This window comes from Dermacentor variabilis, unplaced genomic scaffold, assembly GCF_050947875.1.
Source record: "Dermacentor variabilis isolate Ectoservices unplaced genomic scaffold, ASM5094787v1 scaffold_23, whole genome shotgun sequence".
NCBI classification, from domain to species: Eukaryota; Metazoa; Arthropoda; class Arachnida; order Ixodida; family Ixodidae; genus Dermacentor; species Dermacentor variabilis.
Window position 1 is genome coordinate 400,197 of NW_027460401.1, and position 27,905 is coordinate 428,101.

General features: G+C 45.4%; 1 protein-coding gene across 2 annotated transcripts in view; it reads right to left on the bottom strand.

The window, feature by feature from the left end:
- Positions 1-17,337: 17,337 nt before the first annotated feature.
- Uck (Uridine-cytidine kinase) overlaps positions 17,338-27,905 on the bottom strand; it is a 223,186-nt gene continuing 212,618 nt past the window's right edge. For both annotated transcript variants that reach the window (XM_075678485.1, XM_075678486.1), the window contains one exon: positions 17,338-17,560. In XM_075678485.1, coding sequence (XP_075534600.1) covers positions 17,451-17,560 — 110 coding nt within the window. In that variant the 3' untranslated portion in view covers positions 17,338-17,450. The remainder of the gene's footprint in view (positions 17,561-27,905) is intronic.

The window sequence follows — 27,905 nt, forward strand, 5'->3', positions numbered from 1 at the left end:
TCAATAAATACATTGTCAGTGCATGTCGTGCGTCCATATAAGGGCCGCTTTCTGTGCAGTTGTGTTGGCACTGGTAGAAAAATAGAAATGGGTTAAATGTTAGCAATCCTTGAAGCGGCGTGTTTGCGGCCACATGCGCGTTTACACCTCAACTGAGCTATTTTAATTGTCTCACTGCGTAAACTTCTAAACCTTTATAACGTATTCTTCGACTCTTTAGTTGGGTCTTTCAACTTATTATAACAGCTACCTTCCATGTTTTTCTTGTTTCACATGTCTGAAACAGGGCTTCATTCAAGAAAGCCCTGGGAGCCTCCTTGGATAGCCCAGCGTTAGGGTGACCAGCTCACACTTCTAACCATACAACAAACATTTGCAGGACCTCTTTTGTGCTGAAGACTTTGAGAACCCTAGAGTGGATGGGCATTCCACTTATCCTTTGCTCATTTATACCTACGCATTTTGAGGTTGAAACCAACGGCAAGGTGATATGCACAACACATGCTTCAAAATTTGAGCTTGTAAGCCGAGCACATGCAATGAACTGAAGTCACCGTACATATTATGTTTTATGTTGAAATGCTACGGTGCATACCCAAATAATATTGTGCTTGATGCATAACAAGAAATACAAAACAACAGAACACCCATTAGCTTTAGTTTCACTCTGTCACTATGCATGTTACATAAACCGCTCTAAAAGCGCAAGAATTTTATACATCGCCCATGTAACTTAGAGAAAAAAGTGCTGCGTCACCAGCGGGCGTTCCTGCCTTTTTTTTTTACACAGGCAGCAAATCTTGGCAGTCTAAGAAAACCGTCATAAATAAGTTGAAAAGAGTAGTCGCTCATGAACGCACTTGACAGCCGCGTTCATAAATCACAATGTAGCAAACTCTCGCTCATTATCAGAGTACAGAAGTACATATACGTTGCTGTAATCACGCAAATGGCTCATATTGGCCTTCCACAAGATTTAGTGCGCAAAATGGTCATCGAAGTTGGTTTTTACACCTACTGTGCACAGATCGTGTTACGATCACGGCCAAACACCGGTGCGCACACGGCAGTCGCAGTGTATCGTGCGTATACGGCGGACGAAGTCGCCTGGCAGAGACGAGAACGCACGGTACCTACAAACTAAATTAAATGTATCCGATGTAGATTGTGAAATTATACAATAAACGTACGTACCTGTGACACTGTCAGGTGTTAGTTTTGTCCTGCTTGGAAACATTCAATAGAAGCCGGCGGTGGTACACGATGTTCATGCCCATAAGCACAAGCTTCCCTCATTGCGGCTCGAAGTGACGAAATGTTTCCTTCGTAGCTCGCTCCGCGGAAGGGAAAAAAACGCGTGCATAAGCTCCCGATAGCAGCGCTAAGCTGCTGCCCACAATCGTAGCACAGTTCCAGCAGTAAACACGATCGGCGTGCAAAACAACCACGGGCTGCATTACTTCGCACAAAACATTTTATTTTCGTTTTAGCAACCGTTATCTCCGGGCACAAAGTATCTGTACTTCAGTAAACACTCAACCCGATGTGTCACCGAATATCAAGCTCTTCCAACACGGCGGCCTTCGCGCGATGCAGTCAGCTTGGAAGGTATATGTCGGTGGCCGCTCAGTGTTGCCAGTCAAATCCCGACATTTGCGGTACTCTAAAATTTTGTCCAGTGACTCTAGGTTGGCCCGGTTGGCTACGGAAGCTTCCCAAGGCAGCCAGCGCGCCGCCGACTCAATGCCAGTTTTCTTTTTTTTTTTTTGGCTGCTCTTCGTGGTGCTAAATATTCAAAGAATAGCCTTTTTACATTGTGCACCCTGTAAGACGCAGCTAATAGGTGAATGAAGAGGAATGAAGCCTTTGGGTTGTGGCATGTTGTTTTATGTACACATGAAAAAAATAATACGACCGGTACAACGCCGGATTGATGCATCTAAGCATGTTGCATCGATATTCACAAAAGATGCGCTTTCTTAGTTGCTACAGCTGCCTTGTGACTGCTTTTTAGTTGAGAGTTTGTATCCCTGGAGTAAAAATGCGTCCGCATAACAACGAAAAAATTCAGTACTACGCACGTGAACGCGAACATATGCTCTGGACAACCAAGAAGAGGGAGGCAGCACCCGTCTAGATCATCTAAAACCTTCCAAAATATCTCTCCGTAAAGGCCTGCCTCATCCAGGGAAGCTGACACACTCTTGTTAGCAGTCTTCATAAAGCCCAGCATCTTCGGCGTCGGGTGCTTTAAGGAACCTTGCTTGAGACTTCTGTACTCAATTAAGGAACTGTCGCAGCCAACTGCTGGGATTTCAGAACTTATGTCCGCTATGCATAGATCACAGGGTGCGCCCTTTCTGACTTTATGAATGACCTATCCACACAGATAATAACCAACATTGTCCTCTATGTTTACTCGAGCATAAGTGTGCTCATTGCGAGCACATTCTGGTGAGCTGCTTGGCTCCACGCAACTTTTCAACGTCGCCCCAATGGAATTGCGAAGACTATGTTTCAACTTGCAGGCTTCTCTAGGCTGCTTGAATGTGTCGTTGACGCCGACGAGCACAGGATCTGGCACACCTTCCACACTCCCACGTAGCGCCGTTTTAACAGGTGTATACAGGCTTAGAAGGCGGAATATCTGCGTGAAGTTGATTATAGTTGGATAGGACTCATCTCCACCGAAGGAAAGCACTAGTCCAAGGTGTCGCTGAAAAAACACGAGTGAGTGCATTTCCTAGCAAACAGTGCAATGTGAATGCAGTCACAACAAATGTGAACAGTGTGCCTTACCTCCAATGGAGCTTGATTTAACTTGGCTGTCAAAACATAGAGCGCACCTTGACGCAGCAGATTATCGACAATGTTTAAAGTCGACATCAAGAGTTACTCGCAGCGACTCTGTCGTTTGTTATAATGCAAAAAGCTTCAGGTTCTTTTGAATTGCATTCTGTTCTGTCAAGTTTAGCAGTTCCAAAACATCTTTGATGACTTGAAATGATTAGTATAACAAGTTTGTAGCCCATAGGAAATGCGCACGAAGTTCAAAGGCAGTGGTCTGGTACACTATTTCGTCGTAAAATGCTCGCAAGGGTTTACCACAAAAAAACAGGAGTAAAAACAAAGTGATAGGAAGGGCGCTGCATCCTCCCTAGCTATCACTTTGTCTGTTTCTCGTGGTTTTTATCGTTTAATTATTTCATTGCAGGAATGTTTGCTTACAAGGCGAGCAGCATTTTCCTGGATCACAAATAAGAAACACGAACAAAATGTGCCACGCTGCTGCACGCATCGGCGTCTCTGTCCGCTCGCACAAACGTTGCTCGCACCGCCCGCCTTCGGGCCGACATAGTGTTCCTGTATATGCTCCCGCAGGGAGCTGCGGGAGCATATACAGGAACACTAGGCCGACATAGAGTTACTGTATATGCTACCGCAGGTAATATACAGTAACTCTAGGCCGACAGTGTCGCGCGCGCCGCCCCGCGGACGCGACAGAAAGGGGCCAGGTGCCGCGGCGGAGTTTGACCACTGAAAATAAGTAACGTTGGTTTGGGTTGTTTGGGCCATAGCATAGAGTTTCTCACTAGATTACCTAGAGGGAAATCTGGCGCTCCTGCGCTGCGGTATTATGGTGTTCTAGAAGGGGGTAGTGGGCTCAGGAGCCGGAGCACCCTATGCATTGCAGCGAGGCGGCGAGTGCGGACGGGACGCGGATTTCGGTGGCGGCGCTGTAGTCGCGTGGGCTGGCTCCCTCCGCGCTTCGCCATAGAATAAAGTGCTTCGCGCGCTTGTTGATGCGGGCTTGATTCGCGACATTGACTGTTTTTTGGTGTTTCAACCTACCGTTTCGCGCGCAGTCGGCCGAACACGTGAGCAGTAGGAAGGTCGAAACGTCAACGGCAGCGACCCTGCTTCGCTCCCGGCTGTGAAACAGGATATAAGTGGAAAAAAGGAAAGCAGCCGTCGTTCACCGCGCCGAAAGATGAATGAACACGGCGAATTTGGGAACGCAACTTGCACCGCCAAGACAAAAAACTCGACGAAACGTGTGCGGTTTCTGTGCGAAACACGCTAAAAGAGTAGGTGGATTTTTAAGCGATTCAACTGCAGATGGCCTAAGGGTGACGATATCTAGCGCATTAGCACTGCTGGATTATCTTGTCAGCCAGGGATTTAGGTATGTTATGACATCCAGGTTAAGCCAGGATTCGCTGGAAAACTTTTTCGTATAGTCAGTCAATCATGTGGGTCTAATGTCCACCCAACACCAATGCAGTTTCTAATTGTCGTTAATTGCCTATCCTTTTATAACCTTGCGAAAATAGTACGCTCAGGCAATGCTGACATTAATGGAGCTAGTGGAGAAATGAGTTCTCTCCTGAGTGCGCAAGATGCTCCAGCTCAATAAGCCAGGGCTGCTGCAATCGACCATCTCATTGAGGAAGGAAACCTAGCTTCAGCCGAGCGCATGCTTCGTAGTATTCCTGCTGAGCACAGAGAGTTGGTGGAGCAGAAGAGCGACGACCGTCTAATACATTACATGGCAGGGTATGTTGCTCGAAAGTTTCTGAAGTGTTATGACTGCATGTCTTGCAAGGCCTTTCTTATGGAAACCCCCAATACGGAAAGTAGAAACTCTGAGTTCACTGGGACATGCGACAAGGGAGGGTTGTTATATCCTTCGCTGGAGCTTTTCAGGGCAGTGAAGAAGTTGGAGGACATCTTTACTGTGTTCTTCAGCCGAGAGAAACTCTGCAGTGACAGCATAGTGGATGTAATGTTGCTAGTGGAGGAGAACTTCGGCTATGCCTTAGGCTGCAGCCAGCACTAAGATGCGCTCACCACAGAGTTGACCAAGTTGTATGTGCTGACCAGGCTGCACTTCTATGTAAAATGGATCAACCAATCGCGACAGGAACGGCGTAAAAAGAAATTGCACGCGAAGATACGCCGTTCCTCATAGTGCCTGTCTCATAGCAGCATGCACTTTGAGAAAGGAGTAGCTGCCCATCTTTCGTCCCAATAAAGAGTTTGTGGCTACGACGAGTTCTCTTTATTTTGCTGTGTTACGAAATTTCGCTATCCCTGGTAACCACTACGACCGCATAATAGTGGCATCACCATAGGATTAACTCCCTAGCTTTCAGTGGATATATGCTTTCGCAAACAAAATCGCAGTTAAAGGAATAAAACCTCATCATATCTGGCCTCTGTTCCGAATGTGTTAGTTAGTACACGCGCCGCAATTGTTTGGCTCACTTGAACTTGTGAATGCAATTGGGTCCTGACCTGTACAAAAATTGTTAATGGCAAATGAATCAAGCAATTTACCCATTCACATATTTACCTCTTCTACGGTGTACGCGAGCTTTTAGTTTAGAGATCAGTCGCATCGTTGTGCGGCCGTTAGTCTGCACTCGTTCGGTCGGCTTTATTTTCACGCAAGCTTGAAGAACGTCCGTCTTTCCACCTTTCTCTGCGCCTTGTCTTAATTTTAGAGGAAGTTTTAAGAAAACATGCTACGGAGCTGCGCGCTTTCTTTTTTCGGCGTGACACCAAGCGCAGACGGCTTTCGCTACGTTGAAAATGCTCACTTTCGCGTTCCGTACAGCCCATGCTCTAGTGGCGCCATCTGGCGGCGTCGACGTGAGATGCCACACCCGCAGGCTCTCCCTGATCCCACTACCCCCTTCTAGTTCACTATAGTGGTATGCATGGGAATGCATATTGTGACTTCGGGTTGGCATCGTTCTCGGAGAGACAGGACACCTGGAAGACGCGCTTGGCAAGTACCGTTCCGTCTGTCGCAATGATTCATTTTCTACTAAAACAGCACGTGAAAAACTGTTTTAGCTTTATTATTACGCGAAAACATGTTTTGTTTAACTATCAGAACTTGTTATTGGGTGTACGACTATATGTTACGTAAAAAGTATCAGCGTGTCGCTAAAATTGGAGGACAGACGACAAGGTTCGCGCTCGCTTTGGAACAGTTGGTCGTCTGTTCTTGCTTTTCTTCGCTTGGTCATGCATCGTGGGTGAGTAAAGATGTAATATGCGTGAATGGAAACATTTTATGAAGATTTTACTTTGAGAACGCATTATTTGTGTAGCCATATCCACATTTTAGACGAAGCCAACACGAGCCTCGCAGACACATACCGTCATTCCCATGACGGCACGGTGCCCCCTTAAGAAACTCCCATAGACGGTGGCGCCAGATTACCCTCTAGGTGTTACAGTGAGAAACTCTATGGGCCATAGACTTTCCTACAATAACTAGAGGGAACTCTAGCGCTAGTATTATGGTGGCTAGAGGGGCCATACTAGTGTCTACGGTAGCTGCAATTGGAGCGGTTGTCCCAGCATGGGAATAATGGGAAGTACATGGATTTGCCTGAACTTCGTCCTTTTGGCTTCAAACGGCATTGTGACTCTGTAAACTCGTCATTTGCAACAGTGTATTGCTTAATAAATAATTAAACAAACATCATTAAAATTTCCCGACGGCAGGATTCCAACACGGACTCTAGCACAGAGGCCTGATATTCAACCCATTAAAGGGGTTGGGACACCAAATTTTGAGGCTATAAAAATCGTGTTGTAGGCTGCTTCCGTATGCAAGGACACCCAGAACGAGGTATTGGACGCTGCAAACATTTCAAAATAATTTTAATTGAGCTCCAAAGAGTCATTAAAAACTCCTTCTCGTAGTCGAGACCCATCGCTAGCGCGGCAGTTACTACGTCACAGAGAAGGAACGAAAATATTGACGTCATAGCACGCCAGCACAAAAACGTGACGTATGATGAGTAGCCATGAAATGCCGATTACGGAGCCTGCTGAGCCGAGCAACCGAGCATAGCCTCCACTACGACCGAGCTACAGGCATATAGAAATCCTTTCTTAATGCAAAGAAGGGGTAAGGCGTGCAGACACGGACACAAGTGGAGAGAAGTGGACAACACGAACGCCGCACGCCGGCCCGCGAACGGCAAACTGCGAGCGGCGAGTTGCCCTGCGGACGGGCCTTACACGTTTGAGTGTAACACTAGCCGGCCGACTCCGAAAGAGACCAGGATATGCGGCGTTCGTGTTGTCTGCTTCTCTCCTCGCATAGTCGCGTAGTTCGGCAGCTCGGAGCGGACTCTCCTTCGCTTGGCCTTTCCACGTTACCGGCCCGTCCACGTTACCGGCACGGAAACTCGCCGCACGCCGTTTGCAGTTCGCGGGCCCCCGTGTGACGGCGGTTTTGCTCGCGAACGGCGATATTTCCTTGCCGTAGAGAGGACGGGCCCGGGACCCATTTGTGCGGCAGCCGTACGGCGAAGTGGCCAATCAGCGGAGGAGTGGTCGCTCTGGCATCGACGGCAGCTTCACCGCCTCTGATCGTTCGGCGCCGCCGATATCGTCTCTAGGCCTTTTCCGGTTCACTTCAAAGCTAAAGCTTACGGCGCTTCGGAATGAATCACCGACTCTCACAAGCCGCAATATTTTCTTACCGTTGTTGTCGCTCTTCGCAATAACTATAATAATCACGACATGCACTTCGAATCGCCAGTGGTTGACCTCTGCTGGCAGAGCACGCGTATTCGCGAGCAGACGACGCAGCATAGTTTTACGTCACTATTTTTTGTGGCTCACGTGACCAAGCCATGTTGCGTTTCCTCCTCTGTGACGTCATAGCATCCCCCGGAGCCCAGAAACCGAAACCGAAATCGCTCGGTATAATAATGCTATTATTAAATTATTTATCGGATATATATGAATCCCGCTGTGTGTATCGTGCTCCCTGAAGCATGACGCAACGTTTGAATCAACAAACGCATGAACGAAAATTTTGATGTCTCCACCCCTTTAAGAAACTCCCATAGACGGTGGCGCCAGATTACCCTCTAGGTATTATAGTGAGAAACTCTATGTCTTCTGCACTTCGAAGAATATAGATTGCGCTGAAATATACGACAATAAGATTTATATAGCGTAATATACAAAGCCACAAGAACGTCTGAATCCACAATCACGAAGATCAGACAAATCCACGTACTTCCCATCATTCCCATTACGGTGTACTAGAATACAGTTTTAGTTTAGCGTCTGCAACTATAGCGTACGCTATAATATAGCGTACGCTAAGCAGCGCACGTTTTCTACAATTTTAGTCTGCCGGCGATATCTTCGGATCTCAGAGGCCATATGCCGTCGTTGCGGCTATTTCGCGCCTTTAGCGACAGGTGGCGCTGACATCTCGAACATTTCTTTCGTTAGGCTTCGACTCGTTCGAAACGAGAAGCGATGTCGAAAACACCACGAGGTTATCCATAATACTCTGTCGTCGAAGCGGCCTGAGACTAAGCGAAAGCCGTTTACACAGTCATTTGCTACGAACGAAGTGCATTTTACAAAAGCAACGCCAAATTCAATTCGAAGTGGGCAGCCGGGACCGCCGCCATGTTTCCCGCAAGCTCCGCAAACCCCGCAAAAACGCCAACGCTAACTCGTTTGCGTTGCGTACGCCCGCTATACCCGCTATTTCGTTTAGCGTTCAGCGCATGCGCAGTGACGACCCGCTATTTTTTAGCGTACGCAATGGAATAGCGTACGCTATACTAAAACTGTCTAATGTTGGATAGCACGGAGGAAGGAAACTAAGGAGGCCCTGACGTCACTCTTTGTGAAGTTAAAGTGAAGCCGGAAGTTGGCGTTGTTCATGGCGTTGCTCCGCCTATCGGGCCAGCTCTCCTCTCTTGTTTACATTTCTCGCGAAACCACGCCGCGCTGCGCTCAACCGTGCTGCTCGGACCCGCGCGCTCCGCAGCAATACTAAACAATCGTTAGCACGTTAGCATGATTCCGCGAAAAAGGGCCAAATTTCCCGCGGATATTCCTTCGACTGTAGCCATTGCCGTGGCGCGGTACATTGCGTACAGCGTTGCATGCGCGTTAATTTTACGAACTTTAGTTCTTCCTGTCCCACCTGGCCACAGCAACATCCGGGAGAGCACGGTCCAGATAACTCAGCGCAACAAAACACGGAGACCAACGCGAACCTGCCCGCACGGCGCCTTTGCCACGGTACCAAACCTACGGAGCAACACGTGTGAGCGCACAGAACCAAAACAAAGCCGCCATTGTGGCCCGAAAGGCGCGGCCGCTACGACAAAAAAAAAATAAATAAATAAAAAATCAGCAAAAAAGAGAAGAACGTACTACGTCACTTCCTCCATACTTTTTTCTTAGCGCGCGGAGGGGGTAGGGCATGGAGGAAGGAAACTGAGGAGAGGCCGCCAATGTCTTACATTTACCTCAGTTTCTCGATTATTAAGGCCTTGTTCGCTGTTATATTGACGCCTTAACGAGATTCTCAAGCACTAATCTATCACTTTAGCTTGACTTAATATTTGCCTTTAGTGTCCCTTTAAGGTCGACTCTTTCGTTTTGGCAGTTCGCGGGCTTTTTGTTTCAATCAGTATTTTTTTTTTTTTGCCGATTCCTACTGGCATGCCCTCAGGGTAGCCACTGTATTTTCATCTTTTGTACTGGTGTGCAAATCTATGCTCCTCAAGGTGATGACACAATTTCTTGACTGTCTGTCTGGCTGTGCATTTGTCGCGCGTCCTCACGCCAGACTGCTGCAGTGACACGGGGTCATGCTTGCCCGACATTGTGCTTGTTCATTTGGTTAGTAATCTAATGGTTAGAGCGCTTTGTACAGCTAAAGAAACCACTAATTTCACTGCCTATAGCAGTGTGATAATTTCCTATTGCAATCAAAACAGCGACATTTTTTAAATTTTTTTGCAAAGTGTCCATTTCGCTTCTAACAGTCACTAAAACTTAACGTTCTCTCTCAAATGCTAGAAATAACATTATAATAAGCCCAGTTGTTATCTCAGAAAAGCGTTTCTGCATTTTACAGGTATTTGAATAGGAGGCACCGTAGTCGAGACCGAGCTAAAGGGTACATAAAGAATACTCTTAAAAGGTGCACTGAAAGGCAACCCGGTGCAAGAAGCCCAGTGTGTGGGTCCCGGTATCGGTGCAATGTTACAAAGAAAGGCTTGTTATATTTGTGTTTTGTTATCAAGTGCACATGCACTAAATTCCTGACACATGCGCCAAGTTGGTGAACTGGGTAAGTGGAATTCCATGAAGGGTGATGGTTTGGGCTAGTTGGTTTTCCATTTTAGACTGTGCTACAGCATGAAGCGGGACAGGGGACACAGGAAAAAAAGAAGACAAGCACTTAGTGACGCATGCAATCTTGTGGGGGCGATGGACAGTAATGAAGGCAACAATGTGTAATGCAGTTAGTTTGAAATAATTAGCAGTGCTATGACAGCTTTGAATGACGCATCAATGCAATTGGATAATTTATGCTTACCTTTATAATCGCTAACCTTTATTATAAATGTACACTCTTAGGCAAAGTTACACCCTTTGGCTTGCCCCTTCTGCCACACAACAATAATCGTTATCTGCCTTGATGCGTTTCCTTTCTTCAACGCTGCTAGCCCGGTACTTTCCAGTAACCAACGGCACGCGCGTTATCAGCACAGAACAGTTTACACCCTTTGGAGTGCCCCTTCTGATAACGCGCGTGCCGTTCGTTACTGGAAAGTTCCGGGCTCGCTGCGTTAAAGAAAGGAAACGCATCAAGGCAGATAATGATTATCGTTGTGTGGCAGAAGGGGCAAGCCAAAGGGTGTAACTTTGCCTAAGAGTGTACATTTCCCACAATTCTTTCAGCCATTGATGCTCACAAGAGTCTAGCACCACTTATATGATTGCATTCTGAGTAAGAAGGTAACTGACTATAATCTGTGAGAATGTGTTTAATTTCCTACAATTCTCTGTTTGTTTACGCTTTCAATATTTAGTTGAATTTCGGTACAACTAGATGTTCAACTCAAGCCATTGATTTTTTGTTAATGAAATAGGAAGACATACCTACAGGCCTTCCGCGACTTGATAAACATGACGTTGATGAATTTTATAGCGAACATAGAATGAAACTTGCTTTGTAACATTACAGGGCGAAACAAAAAGGCTACAGACATTAGCGATTCTTTTGTCACTACATCTTATTCACTGCGCTATAGATTAAGGGCCAAGATAGGGCTACTACCGCTGAGACTGCCATCTTCTTAAGAAAGGCTTATTTGAAATGAACGCGAAGTTTCACTAAATAATCAAGAACCGCTTTACCACAGATACCCTTGCACCAAGCAGTGTCTGCCAGCATGCACGACCTTCGAGGCTGCCGATAACTGCTTGCGCTGTGGCAGATGAAATGACGCTGTTCATTACAAACATATTAATCACACTTTTCAAACTATCTGACGTTTCACGGCCATCAATTCTTCGTGATATTTGCAATAACAGTGTAGTGTATAAAGAGTAGCTGCAATTTTTTATGCCTCTTAACTGGGCGAAAATGCTTATGTCGGTTGAGTAGTTCGGAACCCCAGAAGACAAAGTGCAATCCAGTATGAAACCCCCAATTTGATCTCGATTCCACGAGGTGTGGGGTGACCACCGCTGCCATAGAACCCTCCAGCTCCCTCCACTGCTGCAAGCAATTAGCCAAGTATGGAGGGCGCTGCACCTGTCTCGCTCATGAGCCAGCATCGATCACACTAGGTCCACATCTGCATTCGGTAACATGTTTCGCACCTATTACCCGTATCTCAAACCGCAAACCATTCAACATGTTGATGAACGTCGTACAGTGCAGTCCACTTATAACGATATCGAGAAAGACGCAAAATATGATCGTTATAACCGATGATCGCTATATCTGGACTGCAGTTATCAAAAAAAAATTTTTTTTAAACGCGGAACATGCCTTTGCAGCTCCGAACTCCAATTCGCTACTTGCTCTAAAGAATATATGATGTAGACAGTAGGCCGTAAAAGACAAACTTTATTTCTAGCGCCAATGACCGTGTCAATGGTTAGGCGCGCCGAAATAGTCCCGAAATCTGCACTTGCTTTTGCGGCAGCTTCAGATTCACAACCGCGGTGTGCATAGATTCCAGCTGCTGCGCGAACACTGGCGACAATCCTTTAGCATGCATAACATCAATTAAGGAGTCGTTCGACGACAGTGCACTTTGCGTGGACATCGTGGTCGGGGTCAAGGAGCCACTGTAGATCTCGTTGTCACTGTCGTTGATGCCGTCGCCACCGTCGCACAACTTTGCCGTCTGTCGAGACAGCACATCTTCGGCGATCGCCTCGTTGGTGACTTCATCGCAGAACGAGGCAGCACTGTCTGCAGTCAAAAACTCCTCCTTCGACACAACACCTGTGTCACCAGTAGGAACGAGCTCCCAGAGCTCGGTATGTCAGCGACTTCCACCGGGTCGGTCTCAGCGGGTTGGGGAAGTTCGTCCTTACGCACAAAGCCCGCCTTCTTGAAGCAATTGGTGATGAACCACTGGTAAAGCGCCTCTTCAACATCGGCGTACAAAGGGTCTCTAACCCTTTTCCGCTGATCGGCATGGCCGCTGATAGCTCCTGCCTTCACAATCGCGGTGCTCGCGGTTTTCAAGATGGTTGATATCGTTAAAGGGACACTAAAGGTTACTATTAAGTCAACGTGGATTGTTGAAATACCATCACAGAAACCTCGAAACGCTTGTTTCGTGCCAAGGAGAGACTTATTTTAAGAGAAAATGCGTTCTGAAGCGTCCGCGTACCTCTAGCGCAGTTCAAATCGCCCGCCCTCCGATCGAGGAGTACTGACATCATGGTCTCATAGTGACGTTGCGCCATCGGTGAGTAGAACGGCGTCCGCAGACGGCGCTACGGCTTTTCTGCGCAAAACGCAAACGCGCTGCCAGAAACAGAGCCAAGACAGAGCCGACAGCAGAGCGAAAGCGGGAGTATGGTGGCTAGCGGAAGGAGAAACGAATTACGTCCCACATTACGTCCCACGGCACACGGAGAGTCCGTTTTCGTTAAACTATAGGCTGCGGCGAGCTCGCAGCGTGGTCTATGAGAAGCGACGAGCCTTTTCGCACTCGCAACAGGGCATAAAAATGTGCGAATCGACGCAAAACTCGGCCTAGAAACGTGCTTCGCCACAGCCAGGGCTCAATACGACCCAAGCTGGCACGACCCAGATGTCGTTTCCCGCACCGCCACCAGGCGCCGCTACTATACCTCAAACTCCAGCGCAAGACGCCCATAAGCTGGTGCTTCATTCTATGACGCTAACTTCGACGCTCGTCGCAATGGACCCTGACACCGACAGATTGGCTCGCGATGGTGGGCTCAACTTCAGCGATTTGAGCACCGACGAGCGCGACCTGCTGCTGAGGGCTCGCACTGCCGGCGTCGTTGCGTACTACGACGGCGGCCTCGACAACGGCTCTCCGGAGCGGGAAAGCAACGAGGGCTTCCCACGACATCACATGGACGTGGCATTCTCGCTGCTTGTTCCAAATGAAAGTTTCGCGAGCCAGCAGAACCCTCACAGCACGACGCGATAACGAAACTACTGAAACTCCAAAGCGTGCGCGGCGCAGAGTCGAGCGAAAACGAAACCTTTCGAACACCCATATTACTGAAGGGTAACGTCAAAATGTTATTTTTTCTTAGAATCGAATAGACGTAGCCAAGTAGCATTTTTTCCGTCTTATAATCGAATGAAATGATATTTTTAATACGAGTAGTTGAGTATTAGTAACACAAATTATGAGGAGTCCTTTCGTCATCGGGCTAGTACCGGAATGTCGCTGGGGGGTCTCAAATCGTGTCATGCATTTACCTCAATTTCTCGGTTACTAAAGCTCTGTTCGCGATTATATTGACGCCTTGGACGTTCTAGAACACTGCTCTACCACTTTAACTTGAGTTTCTGGTAACCTTTAGTGTCCCTTTAACTGGACGAGCTCATACTTCTTCACAAGGGCGCTCACCTTGAAGCCGCATCGAGTGCTGCAAAATATCCATCTTCGTGTCAAGCGACACAGCTTTGCGCTTTGTCGGCGCCATCTTCTAACTGGGAACCGTTTATTGCACGCTGCTCCGGTGGCGACAGCCTGCTATCGCGAGAGAGACGCGGGACGGGCGCCACCGCGCCGCTTTGCTTGTCGCTTTTTTTCTTTCTCTCTCTTTCGGAGCGACTGTGGCCGACGCGCATGAAGCAGCTAGCGCCATCTTGTGGCGCGCTGCTCCTACTCAGCTATTCTCCAGTGCGCGGGCGGGGCGAGACGCGCTGCGCGGTAATGGCGGCAGATACGAACTTACGGAGGTAAACATCGCCTCGTCTCGACATCGTTCGTTTCAGGGAACTAAGCAACGCAAGTGTTACGATTATTTGGCACGGAAAACGCCATCCAGACTGCAAAATTTTGATCGTTATATCCGATATGTGTAGTATAGTGTCACCCCCTGTCAGATCTCGGTGTCATCGTACATGTGTTTTGTAGTTGTTTAGCTAGATGGCGCACCCCCCTTCTGTCATGTGACGAGCTTGGGCCAATCTGGAGGTGTCATCTGGCGTGTGAAGCCTTTATTAGTAATAAACGGCCGCGGGTCGGCCGAGTCTTCGTTCCGGTTTTCATCGGGAGCAGTTTGCTCCGTGTCTCCTTCCTGCGCCGGCGCTAGCCGCGCGTTCGCCCGGTCGGGGCCCCCCGCTTGCCTGCCGCTGCCGACACAACAATATGCAGTGAATAACCTATCGTTATAAATGTTTTTCCCCATAGACCTAATGCATAAAATGACTCATGTCGACCCATCGTTATAACCGATATATCGTTATATGTGGTATCGTTATAAGTGGACTGCACTGTATACGGTTACGCAAACGCCAGTGAGTAGCCACTTTAGATTTATGGAAGGTTATGCACTACTGAGTCCAGGTATAGGTTTCCCACCCACATATTGCCACGCTGGCAACTGTGGATTGTACGTATTGCACAGTTCTAGTGGAGGTTAGGGCAGGGCGCGTCTCCGCTTCTATCCAGCCTGGCCATGCTGAACGTGGCCGTGGGCGTCTGGTTTTGGAGGCAATCAGCGCTGGGTTCGAAGGATAGCTGACCCAAGATAGCTGATTGCTTCGTGTGCCCTGTATTTTCGCGCGCCTGGTTAGCATCGAAGCCAGGTATAGCGCCCAGGGTAAATCTCTTAAAAAAAACGATGAATTCAGCTAGTTGACGCCTCTTCATAGTTTCTTCTTGCTCTGTGTAATCAATGACAAAAGGCGGTGTCAAAGACGACAACTGATGGTGCGCAAACTCACTACTGGTTTATTAGTATATTGTGACCTGTCACATAAAGCTTAAGAAACAAATGGACGGGGAAAATAGGAAAGGGCCAAAAGATCAAAGAAAAAAGCAAAAACCAGAGAAATACAAGATAGTGAGGTTTATTGGGGGCTATTTGTTGAATTTTCATTTTTCTCGCCTTGAAAGGGGGTTAACCGAGGGGCCCGATTTTATTAGTCATATCATAAGAAGCCAACGAACACTGACCCAAAGGACAACATAGGGGAAATTACTGGTGCTTAATAAATGAAATAAACGATAAGTTAATGGAAATTAAACTGGATGAAAAAAAAACTTGCTGCAGGTGGGAACCGAACCCACAACCGTCGCATTTCGCGTGCAATGGTCTACCAATTGAGCTACCGCGGCGCCGTTTTCCCATGCACTTTCTTGGGTATTTATGTGTCCTAGTAGAACCCTGGGAGTGTTAGCCAGCGCCACCACTCACAGACCTTGGCGGCGGACGTGGAACGTCCTTTTTGCCGCAGGCGTCACGAGAACGTGATCTTCTTCGGTGAAGGCAACTGGTCAATAAACCCACACGTGCTACCTCAAGGTATCAATGTTGTTGGATTCGCGACCCTCGTTATGTTATGAATGAGAAGAAAGGGGGGTCTGTGAGTGGTGGCGTTGGCTAACACTCCCAGGGTTCTACTAGGAAGCATAAATATCCAAGAAAGTGGATGGGGAAACGGCGCCGTGGTAGCTCAATTGGTAGAGCATTGCACGCGAAGTGCGAAGGTTGTGAGATCGTTCCCCACCTGCGACAAGTTGTTTTTTCATCCACTTTCATTTCCATTTATTTATTGTTTCTTTATTTCATTTATTAAGCACAAGCAATTTCCCCTATGTTGTCCTTGGTGTCAGTGTTTGTTGTCCTCCGACAAGTGTCTGACGTCACGTACAAAATTATGTCTGCCAGTCCGACTACGTCGTCCATGTTTCGAGACTCAAACACTACCACCCTTCCTCTACTGTGGGTGCTTAGTGGTGCTGGGCCAGCGCTTCTGCTGCCAGGGATCATGCTACATGTTACTCGAGGATGATGATGTCAACCCTTGGATTTAGTGGGACGTACCAATAATTCGGGCCACTGCTGATCTGATGACGACGATGTGCCTTACTTGATGATGGCTGGCTTCCCAGTGCTTACTACCCTTGTGAATACACCCTGTAAATAGTTTCCCTATTGTGCTTTCACGTAACAATATCACCCTATAAGTTGGCGTGTGACATTTTTCTGGTGTCCATCTCATTTTTATTCAGGGTAAAAAAGTCATATTGATAAAATGGTAGAGTGAAAGTTTGGCTACAGTTGGACAGAAACATAATTTGTTCACATCATTTGACTACACTGCCTATAACGATGACCAACACGCAAGTTGAAAAAAATGCCTGTTGGGAATCTTCCCATGTCGCTAGCTTTTTTTTATTACGAGGAAGGCCTGCCTTCGGGCATAGGAAAGAAATTTTAAAAATACATAAATGCGAATGCAACCTTTCATCATGCAGGAAGCCCAGCAACATTCACTGTGCAATGTAGTTTGCACTTAGTATCCACTTTAGATTCCATGTCTAACATGTTTTCCGCAGTTTCTGTTCTGGAAAAGAAATCCACAAAGAAGCGTAACATTACCAACTTTAGACAATAGAGACTGTCACTGAAGCGGGGGCACGGTGCACAAGTGATTTTGTGCATTGGGAGCAAGTTGTATTTAAGACAACAGATATGATGAGAATTATGATTAGGTAGAGCCTTTAGGTAGAGCACTATAGTTGATGTGCTAAAATCAGTGCTAAAAAATGTGCTAAGATCACTGCGCAAGCCCATAGATGTATCCATTCATTCCATGAGACAGTTATTAATGAAGCTGTGGTTGCACTTCCATGCAGCTAGAGAGCAGGTGCCATGGGTTGCCAAACCTTGCAATTGCCGGCAAATTATTTGTTGTCACTGTGCACACAAAAATTCGCACCGGTTAAATGCTACTGTACGTTCACGAATACTCGGTGCACCATAACCCTCTTAGATGCACACAGAACTCGCATGCAAAAGTCTGAACAGCATGGCTGTATTTATCGTATCAACAACATTACGCTAAATGTACAGTGTGCACTCTATAACCTTTGCCACATGAAAAAGCAAGCATCCCAGAAGTGAGGTCAGTGGGGGTGCTTGGCTAAGGAGGAGCCTGATCTGGGCAGGGGTTCCCCGTGGTTGTGGTGATGGTGCAGCAGCTCCTGAATTGTCTGCACAATCAAGTCAATGGCCACTGCGAAAAGGGGTGAGAAAGAGCCCAGTGTGAGTGAAACTGCAAGGATTTGCTGTTGCAGATTGCCATTGTTAAGCAAGTGGGTGCTAAACGGATACGCAGATGGGCAAGGTGCTCAAAATTCAGTTTCACACAATCCACAAATTTGTTTGTGCCTTCTCAGTGTTTTGATGTCAATATTTCGACAGACGGCGGCCTGGTCGGGAAAAACCATAAAAATAAGTAATAAAGAATGCTAACCACACAAGATATTGAAGAAAAAATCTCTGCGCAATCAATATTGTGAACATCAGGGAAGTCAAAAGGTCCTTTCTTCAAGTTTATTCTGTGGTTGGCGTCCTTTATTACTCATTATTTTTCCATGTCTTCCATCTGTTCATGCTGTTAAAACATGAAGTTGGTGCCAAACTATATGTCATCTTGAAAAAGGCACAAAGACATCACCACAACAGAGAGGAAACACAGAGCAAGGCCACAAAGTTTGTATGGTACTGATTTTCAATTTTGTTTTGTATCAATAACAACACTTTATTCAGGCAGGCTATCATATCTGTCATGATCAATCAATGTTTTTGTGATTCGGGTGAAGCCAACAAACTGGACACCACAGTTTGGATTCACATGGCATGGCACTAGAATCAGCTGACTGCAGAGACATTTAATGGCCTAATGCTTTTGTGAAGACAACATTACGTCGCTGTTTCATGGCCACAACACAGTACTCACTCCATTATAAGGCAGTCAAGGTGTAGGTAGAAAATGGATGTAGAAAAAAGTATGCTCACTAATACACAGCATGTCTTAGCTAACTTAAGGCAAGGTTTAAAAATATGCCAAAGCATGCTAGGAGGGCACGACCAAGTGCATGATGTTGGCTACTGTATGGAGCGAGTCAAACAATTTTTTGTATTCTGTTCAATAGCATAATTAGTCAGGATTAATAAACCAACTTTGCAAGTTTTAACTTGAGGCCAAAACTTTCAATGAGAAAGTTGCAGTGTCTTCTAGGAACCATTTCTTTCAGCAGCTTCAAACTTGCCGCTTCTAGCGTAATAACTTTTTCTGCACCCTGAAGAAAGCCTGTGAAATATGACAAGAATAATGGGACATGCTCGCTTGCATGCCACAACTGCAGTGCTTGGAAAAGTGCCGTGTGTGAACGAACAGAGCCTGATGCCACCTGAAAAGGGCGCCAGTGGCGTGCTCCTCTCGCATGGCAGCTTGCGACCAGCAGACCAGGCAGCCACGGCGAGAGTGTTCCTAAAGTGCCCGTCAAGTGCTACGACAATAAGAAGTGTTGTTACCAATGGATATTACGGACAAATCTAAGAATGAATTCTTCTATCAAATATCACCCAGAGTAGATTATCCACTAAGAGTACAAGAATACAGGTGGTAAGTGCTCTTTCTTGCCCAAGACATTGCACAATTGGAATGAACTACTCCATGAAACTGTCACAGCAACATCATCTGTATTTGAAAATTTATTGTTACAGCATTTGTTCATTGACTAACACTGTGTTTAGTTATGTCAGTGCAAATTACCTTTCTTGTTCAATGGTTTTTCGTAACCTTGCAATAGTGTATTAGTCTGTATATTATTGTGTTAATCTTAATTCCAATGTTCTGTTTTTTATTATCAATCATGGACACACCAATTAATGTATTAGTTGCATTTAATTTCGTGCAGTCGACTATTGTTAACCCATTCACTTTCACGGCCAGCACTGAGCCCAAAGTGCAGGTGGCTGGCCACCTTTAGGGTGGATGTTGTGACAGGTTTTTCAAAGACAGCACACTGCAGGCTATTTTCTAGTTGTTTTGGGTTTTGCACACTAGATGAACGTACTTGTCCACATTTTCAGTAGGAGTTGATAATAAAATAATCGAAACCTACCCGCCTGCCAGACTTCACTCAGTTGTTGTAGCTGTTGCAAACAGAGTACAAGGGTAAAAAAATGCCTACAGGCTTCCAAGTAAGCTCATTTTAACACTGCGCAGCACAACTTTTCAAGGCTGCGCTTAGTTTTCAAGGGCTAAGTAAAATATTCCAAGAGGTTTTCTGAGTGCAAAAAATGCAAAGATGCACTCCGTGGTTCATACACATTATAAAAGTTTTTACACTCCCTTTAAACTTTTTTACTGCGTCTGATGTGGACGCCTTTTGCCAACAATTGCGATGTGTCATATGTGCCTTCTCTCATGTTGTACGTTTATTTGCACTAAAACTATTAACATGCAATACCAACTAGTCCACCAGTCCGTTTTTTTTATTATTATAAACCAGACATTTTGCAAATGCAATGTCTGCAGCAGATTTTAGAGCGATTTTCTTACACTCTGGAACATGCTGAATGAACTAGGGTGGTTGCTTGGGCTAGTTGGTATTTCATGATCAAAAATAACATACAGCGCGAAGGACAAGGACAGCGATAGACGACATATGCAGCGCTGACTTCCAACAATATTGTATTGCGTTGCCACACCGTGTGTATATGTACAAGAAGAGGCATGCGCAGAAAATGTATGACAGTCACATGGGGTGTTCTAACAGCAAGTCATTGAACTAAGAACCATGGTCACCTGAAAAAATAAAAAATATAAAAAATATAAGCATTGCGATTTCTATATGTTTAGATACGAGACTTCACCAGGGGTCAGCGCGATTGAGGGCGCACTAACGCAAATACTACCAAGTTTTCTGATGAAATCAGCTTCCACAATTTCCCAGGTGAGCTGAGAGCTGTGTCTCGCTAAAACTTCAGTATCTTCAAAGAATGGCACGCAGCCGCAGTCCCAGCAATGGATGCCCAAGTGGCCTTGTACAGTGCTGCGGACGTTGTTACAATGCTCTCTTAGTCGATTGTTTAAGCACCTGCCTGTCTGTCCTACATATTTACTGCCGCAAGACAGGGGAATTTGGTAGACTACATTCGTTGTGCACGTCACAAACCGTTTTCTGTGCCCGACAGAACAACAACTCTGATGCGATTTAGGTGCGTTTACACGCTTACAGAGCCTTGCCAATTTTTTCGGGGCTGAGAAAACGACTGTGATTCCTGCATGCTGCCCAATTTTCTTTAGCCTATGGGATACATCATGCACATATGGCAGCACTGCAAACCTTCGTCTTTCAGCCCGCTGGTTTCCTGATTGAGCGGGATCATCACGTTTTGTGCGCCTCAGAAGCTGTTCCGCTATGGCTGAAATTAAGGACAAAGGGTAACCAGCCCAAGAAAGGCGATCAACCTCAGCAGCAAGACTCAGTTGCATCTGGTGTGGGCACGATTTATTGAGACTGTTAGCGAGACATAACCTTATAATACCTCGTTTAAAGAGTTTTGAGTGTGCGGAGTTAAAGGGCAAGAGTGGCTTCTTACTTCTCGGTTCGAAGCACCAGCACACGTTTGTTAGCAAGGCTCAGCCTGAGATCTAGAAAGCGCAAGGAATCATCCATGGGGACCTTATGCGTAAGTTCTAGAGGCTCCAGCTCTTTCTTAAACATCTCCAAGACTCCAAGCGCTGTGTATGTCGTCTATCGCTGTCCTTGTCCTTCGCGCTGTACGTTATTTTTGATCATGCTGAATGAAGCGGGAAAAAGTGCCACAGAACGCCAGGCATAGCAGATTGTTGAATGGGTGAAAGCAAAGCAGTTTAATTTAACCCTGACAGAAGTGACGTAGTTGGTCGAATTATCCGGTGGGTCAAATAAAACAAGAGGCAGAAAAAATGCCAAAACACACCGCTGACCCATTTGGCAGTACAGTTAAACGCTGATATAATGAACTTCAATATAGCAAATTATCGATATAACAAAGTATTTACCTTTTATAACACCCTGCATTTACAACCCCAATAAAACCAAGTGTATTTATACACGATTTCAATATAACTAAATTTCACTGCCACTGCAAAGGACTGCCGACGCAATAAATGGAAACTTTCACGGCTGCTTGTGAACACACCTCTTGATTCGCATGATGCATGACTAAGAGCAACTGCCAAGACGAAGCAGCGCCATAAAGTTCAAGTGCAACAAGATCCTATTGCACCCATGCACGTGAAAGTGAAAGAGTGCGAGCTGAGGGTGGTCAGATGAGCACCATTTTCTCGGGTGAGCAAGAGGAATGGGGATGGAAGTGAGCTTGCAGTAGCATGATCAAGCACCAGCGAGGGAGGGCAGGCAGATTGGCGAGCCTCTCCTTTTCAAACGCACATGGAGGCTGCGCGCCCTGTTTTACAGGCAATCTAGCTGCCGCATGTGCACAGAGTGGGTGTGCCGAGATGGCGTGCGCTGTCTTCCCATGCGTTTAGTGTTGGAGGTGGTGTAATCTTGAGTTTTGGAGGTGCATTGAAGCGAGAAATTCATGATTACCTGATCATGAATGGTGACTACACAGTTATGAAGGCATGCAGCCAACGTGGTGTTATGCGCGGCGGTAAACGCAAGAATAAAGGCTTTAAACGCACAAATAGGCATGAAGTGTTCTGGCATCACTGCCATTCACTTATGAGCTTCGCTCAGAATTATGGCGACATGGACTCCACCCCTTTGTCGCTTCGTTTCGGTTGGACGCTAGTGCCGTTTTTGCTCGTTTCGTCACACATCTGCAGCACTCCTCAAGCTCGAGTTGTTCAAATTAACCGATGTGCAGCCAAATACGTCTGAATTAACAAGACCTTTATTGCATTGAATAATTCATATGCCTGCCGGGACTAGAGGACGAGCCAGAATTATCCGATTTTCTAATTTAACGAGGGTTGAATCAACAGAGTTTTACTACACTACCGTTTAGTACATAGTTATCCTGCATTCCTGCCAGGTATGTACTGACGGTGTTTCACTGTATGCTGCACTATCCCCCTACTATTGGGTGCTGTAGCTAACAAAATCAATCAGAGAAATAGATAGAATGTTTGGACACCTCAAGTTGTACCCATTTTTGAACCAGTAGATTTAACTAAGAGAAATTTAGCTGCCTTTGGATTTTTCAAAATTTTTGTTGCCCAGAGCCTACAGGAATACAACATGCTTGGCCATTTCTTACCCTTGCATCCAAGTACATCCAGAAGTACATCCAAGCACCGTCCTACATATCCCAAAGAAGGGACCACAGTCTCAAAGTAAATGAATTTTCCTTTAAAGGTGACGTCTTGCGCTATTCATTTTTTGTTAGATGTATAAGAGAGTGGAATGATCTTCCGCCTATGATTGCATCCATTGTCTCTAATGATTTTTACCGTGCTTTATGTAATTAGTTTCTTTATTGGTCTCAAGTATGATGCTTATATTTATGTATCACCTTGCTGTAATGCCTGCAAAGGCGAAGCAAGTATCAAATAAATAAATAAATAAATATTCCCTGTATGAGGTTAAGAAAAACATATACAATATATAGACTATCTAAGCTTCAGTTCGTAGGCAGCTACATCACAAGAACACTGCACTTTCAATGACAAGTATTTTGTAACCACTCTACTTACAAGTAAAACCAAAGTAATGTGCCATGGTCATGTAAACATGCCTGTATAACTTTATATTACTTGGTTAAAACATGTTGGCAGGCTAGTTGGTTAGAATCCATGGTAGAGTGTATAAGCGCGAATGACCGAGGGCGTAGAAAGAAACAGATACACAGACACAGCGCTTCAGTTTCAACTATAGATTTTATCTTCGCACGCATCAATATATACTGTACGAGCGGAAACAAACGTGACAGCAAAAAAGAAAATTCAGTGGTGCATTTCGATGCCGTACACATGTGCAAGGCATGGTGAAAACATGTACTGCAAGGGTCACAAAGATAAACCGAGGAATCGTATCACCTTTTCAGATAGCGACACTGAAGACTTGCTTACGCACTTTTCCTCTAATTTTGCAATCTCGTAGGCATCCACAATCCCCCTCGTCATCCTGCTATGAGCCCTATACAGAATGGAAGTACTACTTACAAACACGGCCTTGCAGAAGCAATCTCGGCAGTGAATACCCAAATAACCCGAGATTACCCTAGTGACGTTATATCGATGCTCTATTAATCACTCATTGATGCATCTGCCGGTTTGACCAACATACATTCTTTTGCATGAAACTGGAATGGCATAGACAACGTTATGAGTGCAGGTTACAAATTGTTTGCGATGTTGAGTAGAACATGCGTGCCTTTTGTTGTTCTCTCTATTAACCTGTTTGCATAGCTTCTGCAAACGTTCAGGGGCAGAGAAAACCAGGTCCACCCCCGATTTCGCCGCTATTGTTCTGAGATCATGTGGAATGCAATGAATGTATCGTACCACAGCAACTTTCTTTGCTCTAGCATTGGCACTCTTTCCATTCGACGCATTTTTGCACTTCCTGCTTAAGCCCTCCACGACAGAGGTGATCATTCACATCGGTTAACCAGAATCTGCCAGGCGTTTGGCCTGATCTCTGAAACTGGCTTCCACTTTGTGGTCACGACTTCGTCAGAGAATTGTTGAAATACAATGTTACTACTGCGCGTTTTACAAGTTTTGAATGAGCGGAATGAAATGGTAGGACTGGCTTATTGCCTCTCGGCTGATAGCTCCAGCAGGTCATTTGTGGAGAAAAGTACAATCCCAAGTCTAAAAACCTTATGAAATTTCCTATGAGGACTTCATGTGTCAACGACAAAGGGGACAACACTTCAGTGAATGAGGTTACGGTTTTTGAAACCAGCGAGTCAAAATTGTCCGATTCGTTATTCAATATGATCAGAAAATCGTCAATGAATCTGAACTTTCACAACATCGGTGTCATTTTTTCAGGTGTGCATCAAGAACCTGGTCCCGGTTAGCTAGATATACAAAGTCACTTAAGCAGGGAGCAATGCATGACCCAACGCATATGCCATCTTTTTGTATGACATTTCCTTCCCAAGTCGCGTAAGTCGAGTGAACATAAAAATGAAGAAGTTCTAAAAATCTGTCACAAGTCAAACCACAAGCGTTTTGAAATCGAACCGCTCCAAACTCAGAAAAATAGCGGCAAAATCGGGGGTGGACGTGGTTTTCTCGGCCCCTGAGCGTCCACAGAAGCTATGCAAACAGGTTGACACAGAGAATAACAAAAGGCACGCATGTTCTACTCAACATCGCAAACAATTTGTAACCTGCACTCATAACGTTGTCTACGCCATTCCAGTTTCATGCGGAAGAACGTATGTTGGTCAAACCGGCAGATGCATCAATGAGAGATTAAAAGAGCATCGATATAATGTCACTAGGGTAATCTCGGGTCATTTGGGTATTCACTGCCGAGATTGTTCCTGCAAGCCCATGTTTGTAAGTACTTCCATTCTGTAGAGGGCTCATAGCAGGATGACCAGGAAGATTGTGGATGCCTATGAGATTGCAAAATTAGAGGCAAAGTGCATAAGCAAGCCTTCAGTGTCGCTATATGAAAAGGTGATACAATTCCTCGGTTTATCTTTGCGACCATTGCAGTACATGTTTTCACCATGCCTTGCACACGTGTACGGTATAAAAAAAAATCGAAATGCACCACTGAATGTTCTTTTTGCTGCCACGTTTGTTTCCGCTCATACAGTATATAATGATGCTTGTGAAAATAAAATCTACAGTTGAAAGTGAAGCGCTCTGTCTCTGTATCTGTTTCTACACCCTCGTTCAGTCATGCTTATACACTCTACCATGAGTTTATATTACTATTTGCCCCTTGGTTTTAGACACTGAGCATCAGTGACATAGTCAAACTACAGCAACACTAACCAGAGTGGAACCTCACCATAATGCATAACCTAAACTGTAGCTTCCCTTATCAAAGCTATAAAGTTAAATCACTCCTTTCATTGCCATTAAAGCATGAGAGTTATATGCTAGGCTACTTGCTTGATGTTTAACATAGTGAACAGCACTGACGATGGGACAAGTGATACAAAACTGCTTTCATGTCATTTGTTCCACTTCCTGTGCTGTTCACAATGTTTCCACTAAAGCCTATACACTGAGCACTTACGTGCCGTAGCAGTGCATGCAATACCTGACATACAATTGATCCCAGATATATAAAACTAAGAGGATCACAAAATAGTTCAATATAGCGATAACTAGAAATATAAAATATGCCTATATGAAGCATTCTTTAAAAACTTTTTGTGCACAAACAGACGAGGACAAAGAAGAGGAGCAACACAAGGACGAGCGTTTTCTAACAACTGCTTTTATTTTCGAAGAACTTCCTGCTTAAATACCCACAGATCTGCGCATTCTAGTCAAACAGAGCACGTCTATAGCGCATATAACTCTTGAGATAAAATGCCGTGGATCAAAGCCACCCGGTCAACATAAAAACATCAAGGCACATGTAACAAGCACTTACGATGAAAATACGTTACAGATGTGATGACAACAGCGAATTTTCTTTATCTAGCAATGAAACAGAAGGATGGCTGATGCATTTTTCCTTTTGTTTTTCAATCCAGTGTGTTTCCACAATTTCTCTCGCAGTTTGATTCCTATGCCTATACACAATTACGGTGCCACCAAGACACGGTGAGCAATCGTGTTCTTGACAATGCATAGCCAAATGCGTACTAGGGCAACCTTTCAGACTAGATAAGTGTTCCCTTAGTCTCGTGTTGATGCATCTTGAAGACTGCCCTACGTATACATGAACACACGTCATAGGAATCTGATAAACAAAGTTTTTCACGCAATCAACAAATTTGAACTTATTTTTAACCTTAGAACACACACTACCTATTTTGTTTTTTGCCGAAAACACCACTTTTACTTCGTAACTCCCAGCTACCTTTTTAAGTCTATGTGAAAGGCCATGAAGATACGGAATCACTGTAACCTTGGAAGCCAAATCCTTCTGCCTTTGATTCTTTGTGCATTGTTCTTTATCCTGTTTAAGTTTTTTTCATTAGTCTATCGCATGATGCCAGCATCACAGCGAGCGAGTACCCAGCCTTTCTCAACCTATCAACTTGCTCAAGAGCTTGCGCTCGTCCTTGTGTTGCTCCTCTTCTTTGTCCCCGTCTGTTTGCGCACAAAAAGTTTTTAAATAATGAATCTGTTCCAACTAGGCCGACTTGCAGTTATGCCTATATGAAGCTTAGCAGAAACCTCCACGTCTCGTACAGCTTGCAGAGATTGTGAAAAGCAGGAATTTACCGATTTGTTTGCCCAAGGCACTGTCGAGTGCATGAAAGTTTACATAATTTTTGCACATGAATGTCGCAAGCCACTTGTGCTGCGGAGTGGTCTTTGATACACACATAGCAATGGCGAGGTGGGCGAGTTGGTTAGAATTCGTTTGAACTTGTGAAACAGCACAACCAAACAGTTTCTTGGACTTCTGGTTCCTTTATATATGCATGATTTTCCTTTGCAAAATCAGTTGAGAGTCAGCACCATGCTGTTGTTTTTTCTTCCTTTTCTTCCAGTTTGTTTGCACTGTTTCACACACAGCAATGCTCACCCTGAAAGCCCCCATCGCTTGGATGCAAGACCATGGAGTACCTGATGCATCAAAGTGCATGCTGCATATTATCGTTCAGAATAGGTAGAAATTGATGCTGTGGGGAAGCAAACCAGCCTGTATGTATATGTGCCGTGCCGCCGTCATCGCACCTATATACAGTAGAACCTCAGTTACACAACTTTCTTGGGACTCATGACAACATAGCATAATCCGGGCTTCGTATAATCTGACAAAACAAAATTAAGTCTCTAATACATCGTTTCATGCAACAGAGTTGTGAGGAGCTTCAATTTATACTATAGGCTAATACTCTGCAGAATTTGGAAACCAACTGCCAAAGAAGTAAATAAACAAGAATCATCAACATCATCAGCCTGTTTTATGTCCACTGCAGGACGAAGGCCTCTCCCTGCGATCTCCAATTACCCCTGTCCTGCGCCAACCGATTCCAACTAGCAGCCGCAAATTTCCTAATTTCGTTGCACCACCTAGTCTTCCGCCTTCCTCTACTGTGCTTTCCTTCTCTTGGTACCCATTCTGTCACCCTAATGATCCAACGGTTATTTGCACATTGCATGACCTGGCCAGCACCATTTTTTTCTCTTAATGTCTATTAGAATATCGTCTATACCCATTAGCTATCTGATCCAAACCGTTCTCTTAAAGTTATGCCTAGCATTCTTCGTTCCATCGCTCCTTAACTTGTTCCCAAGCTTCTTTGTCAGCTTCCAAGTCTCTGCCCCATATGTCAGCAATACTGCAGTGCAGGTACCAATCACAATTTATTAGAGGGTTGTAGCATACCGTGTACCATGATGCATGCCCACCAGCATGATAAAAAATTTTTTTCTCACCTACACACTTTAAAATTTA